The sequence below is a fragment of the Staurois parvus genome, unplaced genomic scaffold (assembly GCF_062004578.1).
Source record: "Staurois parvus isolate SC_StPar_1 unplaced genomic scaffold, SC_StPar_1.0 ptg000449l, whole genome shotgun sequence".
Lineage (NCBI taxonomy): Eukaryota > Metazoa > Chordata > Amphibia > Anura > Ranidae > Staurois > Staurois parvus.
The window spans coordinates 5,776,566-5,797,378 of NW_028318245.1; the positions used below are offsets into that span (position 1 = coordinate 5,776,566).

The 20,813-nt window shown below is 47.7% G+C and overlaps 1 protein-coding gene across 4 annotated transcripts in view; it reads right to left on the minus strand.

The window, feature by feature from the left end:
- LOC149453455 (NACHT, LRR and PYD domains-containing protein 3-like) overlaps positions 1–20,813 on the minus strand; it is a 29,074-nt gene that overhangs the window by 4,373 nt on the left and 3,888 nt on the right. For 3 of the 4 annotated variants that reach the window (XM_089688214.1, XM_089688213.1, XM_089688212.1), the window contains exons 3-8: positions 19,999–20,301; positions 18,557–18,595; positions 16,685–18,401; positions 12,455–12,652; positions 9,573–9,743; positions 1,197–1,367 (exon numbers count right to left, since the gene is read on the minus strand). In XM_089688214.1, coding sequence (XP_089544340.1) covers positions 1,197–1,367; positions 9,573–9,743; positions 12,455–12,652; positions 16,685–18,401; positions 18,557–18,595; positions 19,999–20,301 — 2,599 coding nt within the window. The remainder of the gene's footprint in view (positions 1–1,196; positions 1,368–9,572; positions 9,744–12,454; positions 12,653–16,684; positions 18,402–18,556; positions 18,596–19,998; positions 20,302–20,813) is intronic. The other variant, XM_089688215.1, reaches the window with a different exon arrangement.

The window sequence follows — 20,813 nt, forward strand, 5'->3', positions numbered from 1 at the left end:
TTTTTAAACATTAATTCAAAGTCAGTAACCAGTCCATGGGCTTGTTTTCATTTTGTTTTATCTATGGTCAAACAACTTGGATAGGGTCTAGGGGTATACGGGATGCCCAACTTGACTTGAAACAATGACTCTGAGGACAAACTTACTAAATTCTGTACAAAAATGAAGGATCCTGGGCTTTCTACTCTCTCCGGAGTGCCATCAGTCTCTGGACAGATCAGTAACAGAGTCTCTGTGAGGAGCTCTTGGTCCCCTCTAAGTGAATCTTTTCAGACCCCAGCTAAAAACTACCCATCCACCTGGCTGTCTTTGAAGAGTATCCCAGAGCAAGAGATTCTAGAACAGACTTGCAGCACTGTTCCAGGGAGAACTGGTTGGGTATAGCACCTAGCAGCCCTCTCTCTTGTAGGCCCCTGTAGCTTTGGATAAACTGCTTTCAGGCTTTTTGCTGGGCTAGTTTCCTTTCAAGCTAACAGGCCATACTTCCTCAGTGGACTGTAGGAAAGTGGAGCTTCCTTTGTCAACTTCCTTCCCATTCTTCCAACCTCCAGCTTGGTGTCAGAACCCCCTTTCTTCAGGGTCCCCTACCAGGCTACACAGCTGCACACCTCAGCACTCCATCTTCCACCTGACTCCCCAGCTGGCCAGGTTCCCTCATATTTATGGGCCTCCTGCCTGGAATTAGTCAGACTCCCATGAGTATGCAGATCAGCACCTTCTGACCTCCACTCACTAGCTTCTAGGCACTTCTCCAAGCTTCTAGAACCAGGGGGAGATACCAGAGGCCTGACCTATAGAGCCCTCCAGTCTGCCCTGAAGTAAACCATCTGACTCCCACCCAGGCTTCTTGCAAGCCTCTAGCTACACTACCAACAATGTACACAAGAGGGCACTACACTGTTCAGGGGACAACCCAAAATTTGGGATTTTCTTTCACTTTCACTTTTCCTCATTTTACTTTCACTTTCCCTTTTCACTGTAAATATGACAAATAGAGAAGATGAATCTCCCAAACGAGTTAAAGGCAGCAATAAAAACCTGCAGTCTATCCAAAAACTAAAGTAAAAAAAAAGTTTAGTTACACTTTCATTAGTACAAAGTCCCGATCAACCAGGATCTTTCTCTATATCATTTCATTCTATATAGACTCCACCCCCAAAAGTTATGTCTTGCCGGGATCATAGGAAAAGTCTCACATAAACGTCTGCAGGGTACAGCTTGGATCTCCGATTCCATCACACAGAACTTTCACTCCAGAGTTTTCTAGGTTGTTAAACGATAAATCCAGTTTGGTGAGAGATCGGTTGGTGATTAGAACGGCGCGGAGGTCCTCACAGCACAAAGGAGACAAATCACAACCACTGAGGCTGCAGAGACAAAACAGACACATGAGAAGACATATGGTACCTGGACAACAGTCTGCATTCTCAGCCCCTAAAGGGTGCAAAAATTTTACTTCAGATGACTTTAAGGGTATTCTCACCTGACCTACACAGATTATTATTCTCAACACAGGTCATAGTGCATATTATATTAGGAGTTACTGCATAAGCACTATTCCTCCCATGGTGGGGCACGATTCCTCCTACTGACACCAAAGATGGGGCACAATTCCTCCCTCTGATACCAATGATTGTGTAGTATTCCTCCCATTGACACCAATCATGGGGCACCATTCTTCCTACCAACTCCAACCATGGGAAATCCAACCGTGTGTTTCATTGACACCAACCATGGGAAACTATTCCTCCCACTGACACCAACAATAGAGCACTATTCATCCAACCGACACCAACAACGGGGTGCTATTTCTCCCACTGACACCAGCGATGGGGCACTCTTTATCCCATTGACACCAACAATTGGGTGCTATTCCTCAGCCTAATAACAAAGATGCACTGTTTACTCCCAATGACTCCAGGACAATTTCTACTTCCAATGGCCACAGTCTGACCCCCATAAAGTCTGAATGCCAGTAAACTGGCCCTTTGTTTGAAAAGTTTGCTGATCCCTGATGTAGAAGATTTATTTCTTAGTTCTGCAGATTGTTATACCACTAAGGTAATATTAAAGGTTTAGTTTTTTTTTACCTGCTCTGTGTAATGGTTTTGACCCAGTCCTCCTTTTTTCTGGTCCCACACTGGTGCTTCTGGCCCCACTCCTGCCAAGTGCCCCCATTGCAAGCTGCTTGCTATGGGGGAATCCACGTGTGCTCACTCCCAAGCCTCCTCCTCCCTTGTCACTGGCTCTGTTTGACAGCAGCGGGGGCCAATGGCTTCCGCTGCTGTATCTGAGCCATTGAGGAGTGAGAGAGACTTGCCAAATCACTGGATTGAGAACGGCTCAGGTATGCAGGGGAAGTTGCATGAAGAAGATTTGAATGTAAGGTTAAAAAACCTTCAGCCTTTACAACCACTTTACACAAGAATGCTGTGTGGGAAAGCCATGTTCCTGTGTGGCTTCCTGCACCACATTCCAAGTGCACTGCCCTTGAAATCTGCTGCAGGTGTCAGTGCAACGTTAATGACACCCCAAATTAGGGCGCAAAGGAAGTGCGTTTGCACGCACCGGATCGCATGATACAAAAGTACCATGCAATTCGGTTGCAGTGTGTTTCAAAAATTAGTACATACTCTATTTTTGATGCGGTGCTGTGTGACTTCAGCCCATTCAAAAGCATTTCTGTAAGATGATTCACTGATTCACATGTAGTTTCCTAGTGTGAATGGACCCTGAAAGTGTTACTAAACCCCAGATCCAGGATTCACTATATCTGCTCTCCCCGGACCCTGCATTCACTATATCCACTCTCTCCGGACCCTGCATTCACTATATCCGCTCTCCCTGGACCCTGCATTCACTGTATCTGGTCTCCCAGGACCTTGCATTCACTATATCCGCTCGCCCCGGACCCAGCATTCACTATATCCACTCTTCTTGGACCCTGCATTCACTATATCCAGTCTCCCTGGACCCTGCATTCACTATATCCCTATATCCGCTCTCCCCGGACCCCGCATTCACTATATCCTCTCTCCCCGGACCATGCATTCACTGTATCTGGTCTCCCAGGACCCTACATTCACTATATCCGCTCTCCCTGAACCCTGCATTCACTATATCCGCTCTCCCCGGACCATGCATTCACTGTATCTGGTCTCCCAGGACCCTGCATTCACTATATCCGCTCTCCCTGGACACCGCATTCACTATATCCGCTCTCCCCGAACCCTGCATTCACTATATTCGGTCTCCCTGAACCCTGCATTCACTATATCCGCTCTCCACAGACCCTGCATTCACGGTATCTGGTCTCCCAGGACCCTGCATTCACTATATCCGGTCTCCCCGCACCCTGCATTCACTATATCCACTCTCCCTGGACCCTGCATTCACTATATCTGCTCTCTCCGGACCCTGCATTCACTATATCCACTCTCCCCGGACTCTGCATTCACTATATCCACTCTCCCCAGACCCCGCATTCACTATATCCACTCTCCACGGACCCTGCATTCACTATATCTGCTCTCCCATAGTACATAGAACACGGAAATTCAATTATTTTAGTAAATATAAACTGCTAAATACCTTTTCTCATCAGCAGTATATAACAGTCTTGTGACTTCTATCAGTGTCCAGCAGAGCACTGGTTAAAGCTTGTAAGAAGAGTTTTCTTTCTGCTCTAGGAGGATGCAGGACCCCTAACCTCTGTCTGGACAGTGCTGATCACATGCAACTCTCTAGCAATACACACCAAACTGCGAAAGTGCATGGTGTCTACACACGATATGTCTTATCAGGAGATAAGAGGGAGGCACTGGAAAAAGGGGAGGATCAGAGAAAACAGGATCAAACAGCCTTTTTACACAATGCAGAGGATTAATCCATTAGGTTCCACAGTGAGTATAACAAGCATGCGTTACTGCATATACAGACTGATTTTACTGTTGTGGGTTTAGTAACACTGTAAGTTAAGTTTCTCACCTAAGCTCTTGCGGGTTACATCCCAAATTGTTTGAGTCTTTTAATTTGAAGGTTTATTCCAGAGTCCTGCAAATGACTATATCATATATAGCAATGGTGGTCAACTCTCTTGATATGGGGAGGCCTCAGGTGTGGCCCCTGACATCACCAAAGAGCCACACATAAAATTCAGTAAATATTCATTATTAGAAAAAGCAGACACACATTGGGATATAGTGAATGGCCATAGGCCTGTGACAAAAGATGGTCAGAGACTGTGGATATAATAAAATCTGATTTTTTTCCCTCAGAGAATAGATGCAGGGACTCCCCCTTTCTGAGTCCCCCCCTTGTCTCCACCACCTACCCTCCTCTGAGCACCATCCCTTGGTTTCACCCTCTACCCACCTCCCAGTCCAGTCCCTTTTAGAGAATACAGAACCAAGTATCATTTTGTGGGGCTAAATAATTTGTATGGAATTTGTTAACGATAACAAGATAAGCAGTAAAGTAGATCCTCTGCAGCCAGCAACAATATACACCACCCCAGCAAGACTAGATCCCCTGCAGCAACACTAGGCCCACACCAGCAACAATAAATACCCACACAACAATGGACCACCCACAACAAAACTCAAGCCCAAGCAACAAAAGATATACCCCATCATCATTAGACCCCTCCCCCCCCACCCAGCAGTAATAACAGATCTCCCAGCAGCCAGCAACCTCTCCCACAACAGTAGATCCATACCAGTAGCATAAGACCCAGCGCAACAATATATCCCCCACCAGCAACAATAGACCTTCGCACAAAAGCAGATCCCCACCAGTGTCAATAGATCCTCCATCAGCCATCATCAATACATCCTCCAGCACAGCCCGCACTGCTTGCTATTACATGCATTCAGTGCTGGAGGTGCCAGAAGTGCGTTCCCCCACGTTCCCGCTGAAAAAAATCCCTGAATACAAAAGATGATCAGAGACTGCAGAGATGATACAAGGAATGGCCAGAGACTGCAGACATGTTACAAGGGACGGCCAAAGACTGCAAACACGTTACAAGAGATGGCCAGAGACTGCGGACATGATACAAGGGATGGCCAGAGACTGCAGACATGTTACAAGGGATGGCAAGAGACTGCAGACATGATACAAGGGATGGCCAAAGACTGCAAACATGTTACAAGAGATGGCCAGAGAATGCGAACATGATACAAAGAATGGCCAGAGACTGCAGACATGTTACAAGGGATGTCCAGAGACTGCGGACATGGTACAAGTGATGGCCAGAGACTGCAGACATGATACAAGGGATGGCTAGAGACTGTGGACATGATACAAGGGATGGCTAGAGTCTGCAGACATGATACATGGGATGGCCAAAGACTGCAAGCATGTTACAAGAGATGGCCAGACTGCAGACATGATACAAGGGATGGCCATAGACTGCAGACGTGATACAAGGGATGACCAACGACTGCAAGCATGTTACAAGAGATGGCCAGATACTGCAGACATGATACAAGGGATGGCCAGAGGCTGCAGACATGTTACAAGGGATGTCCAGAGACTGCGGACATGGTACAAGGGCTGGCCAGAGACTGCAGACATGATACAAGGGATGGCTAGAGACTGCAGACATGTTACAAGGGATGGCCAGAGACTGCAGACATGTTACAAGGGATGGCCAGATACTGCACACATGATACAAGGGATGGCCAGAGACTGCAGACATGTTACAAGGGATGTCCAGAGACTGTGGACATGTTACAAGGGATGGCCAGAGACTGGAGACATGTTACAAGAGATGGCCAGAGATTGCGGACATTATACAAGGGATAGCCAGAGACTGTGGACATGTTACAAGGGATGGCCAGAGACTGCCGACATGATACAAGGTATAGCCAGAGACTGCACACATGATACAAGAGATGGCCAGAGACTGTGGACATGTTACAAGGGATGGCCGGAGACTACAAACATGTTACAAAGGATGGCCAGAGACCGCAGACATGATACAAGGGATGGCCAGAGATTGGGGACGTGATACAATGGATGGCCAGAGACTGCAGACATACTGCTGGAGTTTTAGGAGACTGGGGACAGGCTTCAGGAGACAATCATAGACTGGAGATAAACTGTATTACATGAGGCTGCTAAAAATCACTGCTATAACAGGGAAACAGTGTTTGCAGGGGCTCCAAGGGTCACACAAAAAGTGCCAAATGGCAACATGTGGCCCTTCAGGCAGCAAATTGGACATCAGAGATATATAGCATAATTCTCACCTCAGCTTCTGCAGAGTACAGCTTGAATTATCTGAATCTCTCACAAGAGGGTTTATTCCAGAGACCTTCAGATTTTTATATCTTTATATACAGTGGGGATCGAACGTTTGGGCACCCCAGCTAAAAATTTGTATTAATGTGCATAAAGAAGCCAAGGAAAGATGGAAAAATCTCCAAAAGGCATCAAATTACAGATTAGAAATTCTTATAATATGTCAACAAAAGTTAGATTTTATTTCCATCATTTACACTTTCAAAATAACAGAAAACAAAAAAAATGGCGTCTGCAAAAGTTTGGGCACCCTGCAGAGTTAATATCTTGTACTGCCCCCTTTGGCAAGTATCACAGCTTGTAAACGCTTTTTGTAGCCATCCAAGAGTCTTTCAATTCTTGTTTGAGGTATCTTTGCCCATTCTTCCTTATAAAAGTCTTCCAGTTCTTTGATATTTCTGGGCTGTCTGTCACGCACTGCTCTTTTAAGGTCTATCCATAGATTTTCAATTATGTTGAGGTCAGGAGATTGTGAAGGCCATGGCAAAACCTTCAGTTTATGCCTCTTGATGTAATCCCCCGTGGATTTTGAGGTGTGTTTAGGATCATTATCCATTTGTAGAAACCATCCTCTCTTTAACTTCAGCTTTTTCACAGATGGCATCAAGTTACCATCCAAAATTTGCTGAAATTTTATTGAATCCATTTTTCCTTCTACTCGTGAGATGTTCCCTGTGCCACTGGCTGCAACACAACCCCAAAGCATGATTGATCCAACCCCATGCTTAACAGTTGGACAGAGGTTCTTTTCATTAAATTCTGTGCCCCTTCTTCTCCAAACGTACCTTTGCTCATTCCGGCCAAAAAGTTCAATTTTAACCTCATCGGTCCACAGAACTTGTTTCCAAAATGCATCAGGCTTGTCTATATGTTCATTTGCAAAGTTCAAACGATGATTTTTGTGGTGAGGACGTAGAAGAGGTTTTCTTCTGATGACTCTTCCATGAAGACCATATTTGTACAAGTATCTCTTTATAGTGGAATAGTGTACCACAACTCCAGTGTCTGCCAGATCTTTCTGGAGGGATCGTGCAGTCAAACGTGGGTTTTGAATTGTTTTTCTCACAATCCTGCGAGCTGTTCTGTCTGATATTTTTCTTGGTCTTCCAGATGTTGCTTTAACTTCCACTGTTCCTGATGACTGCCATTTCTTAATTACATTCCGAGCAGAGGATATTGACATCTGAAAACGCTTTGCTATCTTCTTATAGCCTTCTCCAGCTTTGTGAACGTCAACTATTTTCAGTTTCAGTCTTCTAGACAACTGCTTAGAAGAACCCATGGTGCTGATTGTTGGGGCAAGGTCAGATGAGTCTGGGCATTTAAAACCTTTGAGATTGACATCACCTGGTCTTCCCAGACGATGATTGAGAACAATCTATGACACTGGCAGGTCTCAGCTTTGCAAAGGGGGCAGTGCATGCTATAAATTCTGCAGGGTGCCCAAACTTTTGCAGACGCCATTTTTTTGTTTTCTGTTATTTTGAAAGTGTAAATGATGGAAATAAAATCTAACTTTTGTTAACATATTATAAGAATGTCTAATCTGTAATTTGATGCCTTTTGGAGATTTTTCCATCTTTCCTTGGCTTCTTTATGCACATTAATACAAATTTTTAGCTGGGATGCCAAAACTTTCAATCCCCACTGTAGTAAAAAATACTCACCTTTGCTCCTGCAAGGTGCAGTTTGAATGGTCTCTCACATAAGGCTTCCTATTTATTATATCATTTAGGCCCCTCTAAGATGGGGCGGAGGAGTCAGCGGATCCGCCTGCTCAGTGGGGGATCTCTCCACTGATCCTGGTTGAGCAGGCAGATGACAAGTCTGTATCCAGTCCGCTGCTGCTGAGCAGACACAGACACTGCCAGTTGTCTTTTATGGGGTGGTCAGATGGAAACGGACCACCTGTCCATTTCCATCCGATCCGATCCACCAGATGGATTGGGAATGGATTCCCATCTGTCTGTTTTTGGCGTACAGGATCGGATCAGATGCTGGTGAGTGTCAGGGAACAAGCTGGTTCATACAGGTCTATGGATGGTCCGATCGGGTCAAGCGGACCCAATTGGACCGTCAGTGTGAAAGTGGCCTTACAGAACAATTCCCACATGGGCTCCTGCAGGGTACAGCCCCAGAGTCCCTAATTTGTCTGGAAGGTTTACTCCAGAGCCCTCCTGCCAACTCTCCTAGATGCCTCTTCTTCTGGCAGCAGCAGTTTGGCAGAAAAAAGTGCATGCTACTTTTAAATGCATGTAACGCGTTTAGGACGTGTTTAGGCATGCCAAGCGCTTGGGCCTCAATCCATTTCATTGGCCAGAATCATAATTTGTTCTGGCCACTGAAATGAATCAATGCTAAAGTGCTAAACGTGCCTAGCATTTATGTGTGTTTAGATGCAATCACATGTGTTTGGATCGCGTCAATCATTTTTTTCTGCCAAAATGCCCCTGGAAAAGCAGGTAATGGGTTTTTGTCTGCCTCTAAATGCCTCTTTAGAGGCAGAAAAAAAATGCCATAATGCCAAATGCCCCCTAGGAGCAGCATTAAAAATGTACAGTGTGCACGAGGCCTTACAGTATAATTTTCTCCTCACTCCCTACTGGGCACAGCCCGGATGACTAAATTTCTCACACAAAACTTAATTACAGAGCTCTGCAGATTATGATATCATCTATAGCATGCTTGTCAAACACAAGGCCCATGGGCCAAATCCAGCCCAGCCACTTTATGTGGCCCTCGCACCTCTCATGTCTCTGCCCCCATCTCAGCAGTCGGCAGCAGGGAGGAGGACAGAACACTTCTGCTAGATCCTGCACCTCTCTGTGCAGTCGCAGCACCCCTCACGTCTCCGCCTCCCCTGGTCTCAGCATTGCACACACTCCCACAGCTGATTCCAGCCCTCCTCTGGTCCTCCTTCCGACCCTGCACTTTCTGCCTACCAGCTTTGCCCCCAGCTTCTTCCTGACAGCAGCACAAGGTAAGGCGGTGCACTGTGATTGATGTAAGGGAGGGTGGGGGACTCCTGACTTCTGATGGTGCGGGGGCTCTTGACATCTGATGTAAGGAGGGTGGGGCACTCTGGACATCTAGTCTCACAGATACAACCCGGACCTTTGAGGGCAACCATAATGCTGATACAGCCTGCAATGAAATGGAGTTTGACACCCCCGATCTATGGTATGGGTCCTACTTCAGATGTGGATGTCGGAGTCCCTCACATAGGAGATCTTTTCTAGAGTCCAACATATTATTATATCACTCACCTCAACTCCTGCAGGGTACAGCCTGGATCTTTGAGTCCCTCACACAGAATTTTTATCCCAGAATCCTGTAGCATATTGTACGTTAGATCAAGGCTGGTAAGTAGTCTGTTTGTACTCAGAATGGAGCAGATGCAATCACAAGAAGAGCTGGTCAGATCACAGCTGTACAACCTACAGAGAGAACAGCAGAAGAACATCAAACTTGAGGCTGACAAACTAATACAGGCAAGGATTATAACTTTCTTTTATTTTTTTTTTATTTCTATGGTTGAACTGGATGGACTTTTGTCTTTCTTCAGCCAGACTATGTAACTATGAATTGAATAATTTTGAATAGAATAGATTAGAATAGAGTAGAAAAGAATAGAATAGAAAGAACAATAGAATAAAATAGAATAGAATAATTTGAATAGAATAAATTAGAAATAGAATAGAATACAGAGGAGAATAGAATCGAAAAAAACTATAGAATAGAATGAAATAGAAAAATATAACCGTCTTCTAAAATTTGAGTAAAATAAATTCAAATTCGAATTTTGATTAGAATCTTCTGAATTCGATCGCAATGAATTCAATTCGACTGAATTCTGGAAATTCGAACAAATTAAACTAATTCCAAAAATGAACTAAAAGAATTTCACTAAATTAAATGATTTTGATAGCGAATCGAGGCAAGACGAAGCACACGCAGTGTTTGCATTGTGGTCCACTAAAGTGCAGATCCATTAGGGCAGGGGTCCTCAAACGTTTTAAACAGGGGGCCAGTTCACTGTCCCTCAGACCGTTGGAGGGCTGGACTATAGTTTAGAAAAAAAAAAACTATGTACAAATGCGGACACAGTACAGGAGATGACCAGAGACTGCGGACATAGTACATGAGATGATCAGAGATGGCAGACATAGTACATGAGATGACCAGAGACTGCGGACACAGTACATGAGATGACCAGAGACTGCGGACATAGTACATGAGATGACCAGAGACTGCGGACATAGTACATGAGATGACCAGAGATGGCAGACATAGTACATGAGATGACCAGAGACTGCGGACATAATACATGAGATGACCAGAGACTGCGGACATAGTACATGAGATGACCAGAGACTGCGAACATAGTACATGAGATGACCAGAGACTGCGGACACAGTACAGGAGATGACCAGAGACTGCGGACACAGTACATGAGATGACCAGAGACTGCGGACATAGTACAGGAGATGACCAGAGACTGCGGACATAGTGCATGAGATGACCAGAGACTGCAGACATAGTGCATGAGATGTCAAGAGACTACAGACATAATACATGAGATGACCAGAGACTGCAGACATACAATGGTGGGAATACAGGAATACTGGGCCAGCCGCTCCATAAGACGCACAGACATTTCCCCCCAAGTGTGTCTTATGGAGCGAAATATACAGTAAATGCAGGACACCTTGTTGGGTCAGATCTGTGTACAATGTAAAGAGAGAGAGGGGAGGGGAGATAAGATGGGGAGAGAGAGAGAGGAGGGGGGAGAGAGAGGAGGGGGGAGCGGGAGAGAGAAAGAGGAGGGGGGAGGGGGGAGAGAAAGAAGAAGGGGGAGGGGGGAGAGAAAGAGGAGGGGAGGAGAGAGAGAAAGAGGAGGGGGGGGGGAGAGAGGAGGGGGGAGAGAGAGGGGGGAGAGAGGAGGGGGGAGAGAAGAGGGGGGAGTGAGAAAGGGGGGAGGGGGAGAGATAGGAGGGGGAGAGAAAGGGGGGAGAGAGAGGAGGGGAGAGAGAGGAGGTGGGAGAGGGGGAGAGAGAGGGGATGGGGGGGAGGGGAGGGGGGGGAAAGAGAGAGGGGGGAGAGAGAGGGGGAGAGAGAGGAGGGGAGAGAGAGAGAGGAGGGGAGAGAGAGAGGAGGAGGGGAGAGAGAGAGGAGGGGGGAAAGAGAGAGGAGGGGAGAGAAAGATAGAGGAGGGGGGAGAAAGAGAGAGGAGGGGGAGAAAGAGAGAGGAGGGGGAGAGAGAGAGGAGGGGGGAGTGAGAGAGGAGGGGGGAGAGAGAGAGAGGAAGGGGGGAGAGAATGGGTGTGAGTTCTGTGAATCCCGAGTGAAAAAGTTGGTAAGTAGACCCCTGTGGGTCACATGTGCCTGTAGATTGGGATGCATGCACTTTTCGCTGTGATTCCGGCCTGACACAAACAAGCAGTATGCTTCGGCGGCGGTTTCCTGTAAATCCCCCTTAAGCTCCTTCCAATAACACCGGCCGCTCTGTCACCGAAGCAGCGGCTCGCACATGACAGCGCCCCAAAAAGACCACGCCCCTTATTTAACTCGCCTTCCCCACCCCATCCTCTTGCTAGCCCCGCCTACTGCCATCTCTTAGTAACCCCTGTTCTAGAATTGCTGATCCCGCCCTCCTGCCTCCCACCCGAACCCTGCCGAGCTCTCCCGACCTGCCAAAACCTAGTCCCTTGCCTCGCGGCAGATACACCCCTGCCCAGCGGGCCGCATGTGGACCGCGGGCCATAGTTTGAGGACCCCTGCATTAGGGGGACATGAAGGTTGTACATTGAGATGTCATTGATAATGAATGGCTCCACACCGCCCCCTACCGCAGTTGACATGTTAAGGCGAGACACAGTATGACCTTCCCCCCAGTGCGGAGGTGTGAAATATGGCCTATGAAATGATGTGGGAATATAGGAAGAAAATGAGCGAGGGAACCGATTTGGAAGGTGCTGAAAAATTATCCTTCAGTTCAAAAGAAAGAAAAAACATTGATGAACGTGAAAACTACAAGAATGACAGGGGTCACTGTTAGTAGGGCAGAGGACGGGGGTCACAGCCCACCCCAGCACCCCCTAGATCCAGCCATGATCCCGTCACTACAAAATCGAGAGATTTCTCTTACGTCAATTCTTGTATTTGACTATGTGGATTCATCAACCAGGAGAGATCTGCTGACTCTTCATCATCCGAGAAGGTGAACTCGCCGTCCTCCTGATAGTCCTCGGGATCTTCAGAGTGAAGGAGTTCCTCCTCCATCAGAACGCCTTCATCTTCCCGACTTTGAGAATAACTTCTCTGGGGGAAATGACATAACTTGAAACTAGAAGAGAACAAATCATTAAATAGAGATTACCAGAGAGAAGGCATCCCAGAATGACGACATCCTCCACCCAGGGGCCACCGATGGGGGGGTAGTACTCCCGTAATGGGCCCAGGTCCCTGTTAGGAATGGACTTGCCAGTAATGGTGGGACTCACCTGCCTTGTGGGCTGCAGTACCAGGGCTGGCCAGCGGGTGCTCCCAGCAAACAGAGTCTCAACCCTGCAGCCAGCCAAACACCTGAAACTGCTTATGCAGGTGTATTTAAGTGATGGCCAGACCTGCAGTCTTTGCCTTGGTGTGTGTGTTTTTCCTGGGCCCTGTATCTTGTTCCTGCATTCCTGTTCCTGTCTTGTTGCTGACCCTGTTTGATCCTGACCTCTGCTGACTTCTCCTGTTCTGATCCCTGGCTTGCGACCCCGACCATTCTCTGCCTGACCCCCCTGTACCTACCTGCCCGATTGTTATTGACCCGGCCTGCCTGACGACGCTTGCATTGTATGTATTATCTGTGGGTGGTTTGGTTCGTTTGCACTGTGTTATGTTTTAGTATTGCACTGCGTTTATGTTTGTATTGTTAGTCTTTAATAAATTATATTGTTTATAACTTATCTGAAGCCTGCGTTTCCCTGTGTCAGTCACATACCTCTGGTCATACCCTGGAGCCCTGACAGTCCCTTTCGGTCAGCAGCGGCCCAGGGCCTAGGTGTGGTGTGGTATCAGGAGGAGTTTCGGGGCCTAGGTGTGGTGTGGTATCAGGATGAGTTTCGGGGCCTAGGTTTGGTGTGGTATCAGGATGAGTTTCGGGACCTAGGTGTGGTGTGGTAGCAGGATGAGTTTCGGGGCCTAGGTGTGGTGTGGTAGCAGGTTGAGTTTTGGGGCCTAGGTGTGGTGTGGTATCAGGGTGAGTTTTGGGGGCCTAGGTGTGGTATCAGGGTGAGTTTCGGGGGCCTAGGTGTGGTATCAGGATGAGTTTCGGGGCCTAGGTGTGGTGTGGTAGCAGGATGAGTTTTGGGGCCTAGGTGTGGTGTGGTATCAGGATGAGTTTTGGGCCCTAGGTGTGGTGCTGCATCATGATGAGTTTCGGGGCCTAGGTGTGGTTGGGTATCAGGATGAGCTTCAGGGCCTAGGTGTGGTGTGGTATCAGGATGAGTTTCGGGGCCTAGGTGTGGTGTGGTATCAGGGTGAGTTTTGGGGGCCTAGGTGTGGTGATGTAGCAGGATGAGTTTCGGGGCCTAGGTGTGGTGTGGTATCAGGGTGAGTTTCGGGGCCTAGGTGTGGTATCAGGGTGAGTTTCGGGGGCCTAGGGGTGGTGTGGTATCATGATGAGTTTCTGGGCCTAGGTGTGGTGTGGTATCAGGATGAGTTTCGGGGCCTAATTGTGGTAGCAGGATGAGTTTCGGGGCCTAGGTGTGGTATCAGGATGAGTTTCGGGGCCTAGGTGTGGTGTGGTAGCAGGATGAGTTTTGGGGCCTAGGTGTGGTGTGGTATCAGGATGAGTTTCGGGCCCTAGGTGTGGTGCTGCATCATGATGAGTTTCAGGGCCTAGGTGTGGTGTGGTATCAGGATGAGTTTCGGGACCTAGGTGTGGTGTGGTAGCAGGATGAGTTTCGGGGCCTAGGTGTGGTGTGGTATCAGGGTGAGTTTCGGGGCCTAGGTGTGGTATCAGGGTGAGTTTCGGGGCCTAGGTGTGGTGTGGTATCAGGATGAGTTTCGGGGCCTAATTGTGGTGAGGTAGCAGGATGAGTTTCGGGGCCTAGGTGTGGTGTGGTATCAGGATGAGTTTCGGGGCCTAGGTGTGGTGTGGTATCAGGGTGAGTTTTGGGGACCTAGGTGTGGTGTGGTAGCAGGATGAGTTTCGGGGCCTAGGTGTGGTGTGGTATCAGGGTGAGTTTCGGGGCCTAGGTGTGGTATCAGGGTGAGTTTCGGGGGCCTAGGGGTGGTGTGGTATCATGTTGAGTTTCTGGGCCTAGGTGTGGTGTGGTATCAGGATGAGTTTCGGGGCCTAATTGTGGTGTGGTAGCAGGATGAGTTTCGGGGCCTAGGTGTGGTATCAGGATGAGTTTCGGGGCCTAGGTGTGGTGTGGTAGCAGGATGAGTTTTGGGGCCTAGGTGTGGTGTGGTATCAGGATGAGTTTCGGGCCCTAGGTGTGGTGTGGCATCATGATGAGTTTCGGGGCCTAGGTGTGGTGTGGTAGCAGAATGAGTTTCGGGGCCTAGGTGTGGTGTGGTAGCAGTATGAGTTCCTGTGTAGATGAGGTCTGGGAATGGCAGTTCTGATCCCAGGTGAGAATCTGATCACAGGTGAGGAGGATCTGGATCAGGAACGTTGAGGCCTACTGAGGGCTAGGCAACGGGGAACTGCTCAGGATCTGATGATGGATTTGCACCCCGACATATCCCATCTCTGTATGGAAGGTTGCTGGTAACTCCCTTCTTGTTGTGTTCAGACGTTGATGTTTCCATCCTCTGCTGATCCTCATGACCGTGGAGCTAGGTGGTGGGGGGTCCCTGTCAGGTAGGCTGTACGGGGGACTGTGATTTCTGAAGGCAGATCTGCATCCATCTTCAATTTCTAGCCTCCTCTTCCCTAACTCTGGGGCTTCAGGGTATGCAGGAGCGAGTTACCTCCCCCAACTGACCAATCACCAGGCCAGAACATTGTGACACTGGCGGGTGGGGGAGTAACATCCACCCAGGTAGACTCTTGCATTGAGGATGCAGCAAGGGAACATGGATGGTGGAGAAGACCTTGCTGGGGGACGGGCTATCAGGTGACTTTGCCTTGAAGGGGCATACACATCTAAAGTGATATTAAAGGCTCGTTTTTTTCTTTAAAATCCTCGTCCTGGCCCCTCCTCTCTGCTGAGTGCCCCCATAACAAACCGCTATGGGGGTACCCGTGTGTGCTGGCTCCCGAGCCCCTCTGTGTGTGTCCAACAGATCCAAACACTATTCCCCACGCACACGTTCCTGAGAAAGACTATTCGGTGATAATGGGTGCTGCAATGACCACAGGCTGGGAACCAAGTGCAGAAATGTCATCACACCCAGGATTCCTCAAGAAGGGTCCACTTGCCCGGCAAAGGGGCCCTGCGCGGCTCCGAAACATCTTCAAGAAGGGTCCAAAGCTTTATTCTTGTGTGTACTATGTGACCACCTTGAAGAATCCTAGGTGTGCTGGTGGCATTTCTCCACTTGTAAGACACACAGAGAGTGGTTCAGCCCTGTCCCCGCATTCTCACTGCTGTGTCTAAGCCAATGAGGAGAGAGAGACCAGGGAGAACTGCTGCTCTCCTGTACAGCACTGGATCAAGATCAGGCTCGGGGTAAGTACTGAGGGGCTTGGGGGGCGGTACATAGAAGGTTTTGTACCTTTATGCATAGAATGCATGAAGATAAACAATTCCTTCAGCCTTTAAAACACTTTATTTGCACCCAGTGGTGTATTTAGGTTCTGTGCTGCCCTAGGCAACACAGAATTTGCCCCCCCACCCGGAGAGAGCCTGATATTGGCCAACAACAGCCCTGCCCATCCCCCCCCCCCAGAGCCTTCCACTACTATTGCCTTCATGCATTGGCAACTCCCCTCCCAGAGAGAGAGAGAAAGACCCTCACCTTCACAGCTCTGGACATCCCCAGGAACGAGAGTCAAGCATCCCTTAGCCTCTCTCAGTTCCCACCTGGTCCCCAAGCCGCATGTGTCCCCTCTTCCGTCCCTTCTTCCATCCCTTCTTCCAGGGAGGTTGGTGCTGCCCCCTTGAAAAATGCCGCCCTAGGCAAATGTCTTGCGGTAAATACGCCCCTGCTTGCACCACTACTACTTTACCAACCAAAGAGGAAGAAGATAGGAGTTTTTGATATCTAGTAATATCGAAAAATACAAAGTTAAGTTGCGTTTAGAGCGCTTCCAACCCCTATAAATAACGTCCCTCAACTTTATCGGTCTTTCCAATTGGTCAGATCAAAGATTTGACCTTCCATTTTTTTTCATTTGGAATTCCATTATTGGGACATCCTCCCAAATTCTTACCAGAGTAGCTGACACTTGTGTAGGTGTGGCGATAACATTTCCAGGTCCGTGGGTCCAATAGTGAGCAAGACAAAGGTGAGGGCTTGAAAAACAGGGCAAATCTTCAAGCAATAGCACAACTGCCCAAAACAATTGTTTTCCCAACTTTCGGCATCCATCCATATGGTTTCTATTTCCAGGCATGGAGAACGGGACATGATTCTCCTAATGAAGTCTGTGTCCTGAGTCTCATAGAGGCAGAGAATGGCTTCGGTGGAGTAAACCAAAGGCCTGTCTCCCGTCAGCCATTTTTCCACTGCAGGCCTAGCTCGGAGTGAAACGTTGATGCCCATGCTTTTTGAGAATGCCTCGGTGTCCTTTCCGTTTAGCAGTCCGAACAAGAACCTCACGGCCAAAATTAAATGAGGATGCTCTGCACACAACATTGAAAGTGAGTCCCCTTTGCAGATCTCCGGAAGGACCGAGTCTTCTTCATTTCCAGAACCGCCACCTAGTGCGTAATACAGAGCGGCAAAGAACTCTTGTACGCTGAGGTGGATGAAGCCATAGTAGATCTTGGTGTCGATGTCCAAGTGAAAGAGGTTCTGGTTCAGAAATACAGACTCGATCTCTGACAAAGAAAGCCCATGTCTTTCTAGTTCCTCTTCCTCAAACAAGATCTGCTGGTTTAAAACTCCCTCATTGGCCAGAGCGCAGAGTTTCTTCAGGCAGGATTGTACGGGCTGGTTCCTAACGTGGTACTTTAGTAGACCCTTCAGGTAGAGGAGATACACAGAGGTGGCTGTTTTATACTGCAGTAAGTCCAAGTCGTGTTTTAGTTGGGGTTTCAATACGGTGCACACAATCCAGCACACAATGGGGACCGCACACATGGTGTACAGAACGTTGTTGTCTGTAATAATACTGAGCGCCTTGTCTGCATCATTTTTATTTTTAAAGAAGTTGTGGAAATATTCCACACGGTCTTCCCCTGTGAATCCCAGGACTTCCACGTAGCGGGAATCATCGATGAATGTGTTGAGCTTTTCCAGAGCCAATGACCTTGTGGTGACGATCCGAGAAGACTGTTTCAGAACCTGTCTCTTGAGCAATCCTTGTAGGAGTATTTCTACGTGGGTTTCCTCAAAAATGTCATGACAAACCTCTGATTTCTTCTCCAGCATCCCCCTCAATTCATCAAAGCCATCAACTATGAAGAGAAGTTTTCTGTGATTTCCTGGATCCTTCAGGATGGACACCAGGTCACTTGTACTTTGCATTCTGCAGGTTCTGGATAAAAGTTCAACAAGACTGATATTTCCAGAGATGGTATTGAGTTCTCTACAGCTCAGATAAAACACAAAGTCAAACGTGTCTCGGTAGAGATTCCCAGAGGCCCAGTCCAGCATGATCTTCTTGGAGGTCATCGTTTTTCCAATCCCAGCAGGTCCTTGAAGCACCACAATCTTCGGTATGAAGCCCTCTTCATCGGGGTCAAACAAGGTCTGGATTGTGATTGAGGAATATTCTTCGGATGACCTTCTATCCATGATCTGGAGATGTTTTCTCCCTAAAGAAGTTATTTCATCGGTCTTTTCTTCTATATTTTGAGGTTCTTTTATCAGTAGTAATTTGATGTATCTTTTCTGTAGGTCAACAGCCTCCCCTAGACGGGAGTTGTATTCTTTAATCCTTTGAAAATCGTCTTTTGTGGACTCCATGTATTCCTTCTTCCAATCTGCATTAGAGAGAGCAAAATATTTGAATTCTCAGATGCGCATGAAATCGATTTGGACAGAAGAGTTTAAAATATTGGAGTTCTTAACACAAGCATCGTGTTTCAAGAAAGGCCGAAGAAACCCATTTTCCCGAAACAGGGGACCTAAAACTTACCAAGTAGTCTGTTGTTGAGCGTCATCTGCTCCAGTTTGGCTGCAAAAACAAGATTTATGAAATGAGTATACAGAAAGTTGGCTGTAGGCAGGAATATATGCTCCACCTGGGGTCAGTGGGTGGGCGACTTCACTGCTGCTGAGATCTTGGAGCTTGGAGCAGGTACTCCCTACTTTCGAGTCACCCTTTGTCTCCACTGCACCATCCCTTGGTTCTACCCCCTGCCCACCTCCCAGTACCGATCCAAGCATCATTTTGTGGTGCTAAGTAATTTGTATGGAATGTACGATTGAGAAAAAGAAAAGCAGTAAAAAAGATCCCCCATCAGAAACAATAGATCCCCTCAACAGCAGGCCCCTCCAGCAACAAAAGACCCACCAAGGACCAATAGATCCCCAGCAACAATAGATACCTTTGGCAACAACAGATCCCTCAGCAATAATATACCCCCTCCAGCAACGATATACCCCGTCCAGCAAGAATAGACCAGCCAACAATAGAGCTTCACCAGCAACAATAGATCTCATAGCAGCCATCATGGATAGAACCTCCAGCAGCCAGCAACAGTAGACCCCTCCAGCAACCATATACCCCGTCAAGCAATGATATACCCCCTCCAGCAACAATATACCCCATCCAGCAATGATATACCCCCTCCAGCAACAATATATCCCCTCCAGCAAAGATATACCCCCTCCAGCAATGATATACCCCCGCCAGCAACAATATACCCCCTCCAGCAACAATATACCCCCCTCCAGCAAAGATATACCCCCTTCCAGCAATGATATACCCCCTCCAGCAAAGATATACCCCCTCCAGCAATGCTATAACCCCTCCAGAAACAATATACCCCCTCCAGCAACAATATACCCCCTCCAGCAAAGATATACCCCCTCCAGCAATGCTATATCCCCTCCAGCAACAATATACCCCCTCCAGGAACAATATACCCCCTCCAGCAATGATATATCCCCTCCAGCAACGATATACCCCCTCCAGAAACGACATACCCCCTCCAGCAACAATATACCCCATCCAGCAAGAAAAGACCAACCTCAACAACAATAGAGCTCCACCAGCAACAATAGATCTCATAGCACCCATCATGGATAGAACCTCCAGCAGCCAGCAACAGTAGACCCCTCGTCAATTGTAGATCCCTCCCAGCAGTCTTTGGCCTCCAAGCCACAAAAGAGCCCCCCACCAGCAACAATAGATCTTTTACCAGCAACAATAGACACCCCAAAAACAATAGAACCTCCCCAGTGACAATAGATGCCTCAGCAGCCAGCATCAATAGACCCTCCAGCCCCCTGCACCCCTTGCCATTACATACTGTACATTCAGTGCTGGTGGTGCCAAAACTGCAAAAAACAAAAAGCCCCGCTTCTGGGAATTCTACAACAAATTTGTGGGTCCTAGGACAGGTAAACACTTACTGTTTTTTACTCTCCTTTCCTGGAGGTCATTTGCGGGTCCCAGCTGGCCGATCAGAGTCAAGACTTCACCCAGCACATCCAGAGCTCCTTCTTCTCCATATGAGTCTATCAGGAGGTCCTTGGTGATGATCCAGTCTGCCTTTTCCAGCTTTCCTCGGGGGATGGGAGGTTTATCTTCATACGAGAAATCAGACAATTTACTTTTTAGTTTTTTGAATTCGTATTCTTTCAGATCCTCCAGCAAATAGACGATGAGATCTCCAGGTGTTCGGGTTCTCTTTCCCAGGATGGCAGTCCTTGGACCTGCAGAAAAGACACCACACATTTATAAAGGTACGCATGACATGTACCAGCAGACAAATCCTTGGCACATATATACTGCCGTGCAGAATCATAGTAGTTGGTCATCAACTGGACTCGTTCTGTAAATTTAAAGGTGCTTTGCTACTCATCTGAGCACCGTTTTCCCCTGATCGATATACAGGTGTCACATGACCCAGCTCTCTCCCAGCCTGTCAGTACGGAAACAGTGGCAGGCAGTCGGATCTGCGGATTGAGCATTATGGATCGGAGTCTGATCAATTATGCTCAACCCGCAGATCTGATCCATTCTGCGGGGATCGTCAGAGGGGGTGTCACCAAGTGTTACCGCACTGGGTGACACCAACCCTAGGGACGCCCCTGCATCAGGTTTATATAGTTCAGTGACATGCTAACAACTAATAAAGGTTTTGGGCCACTACCGCTTGTTTACTATGTGATTTTGGTTTTTCCATCTGGTCTCCCCTTCTGAGTTAGCTCAATCCTAGCTAGAC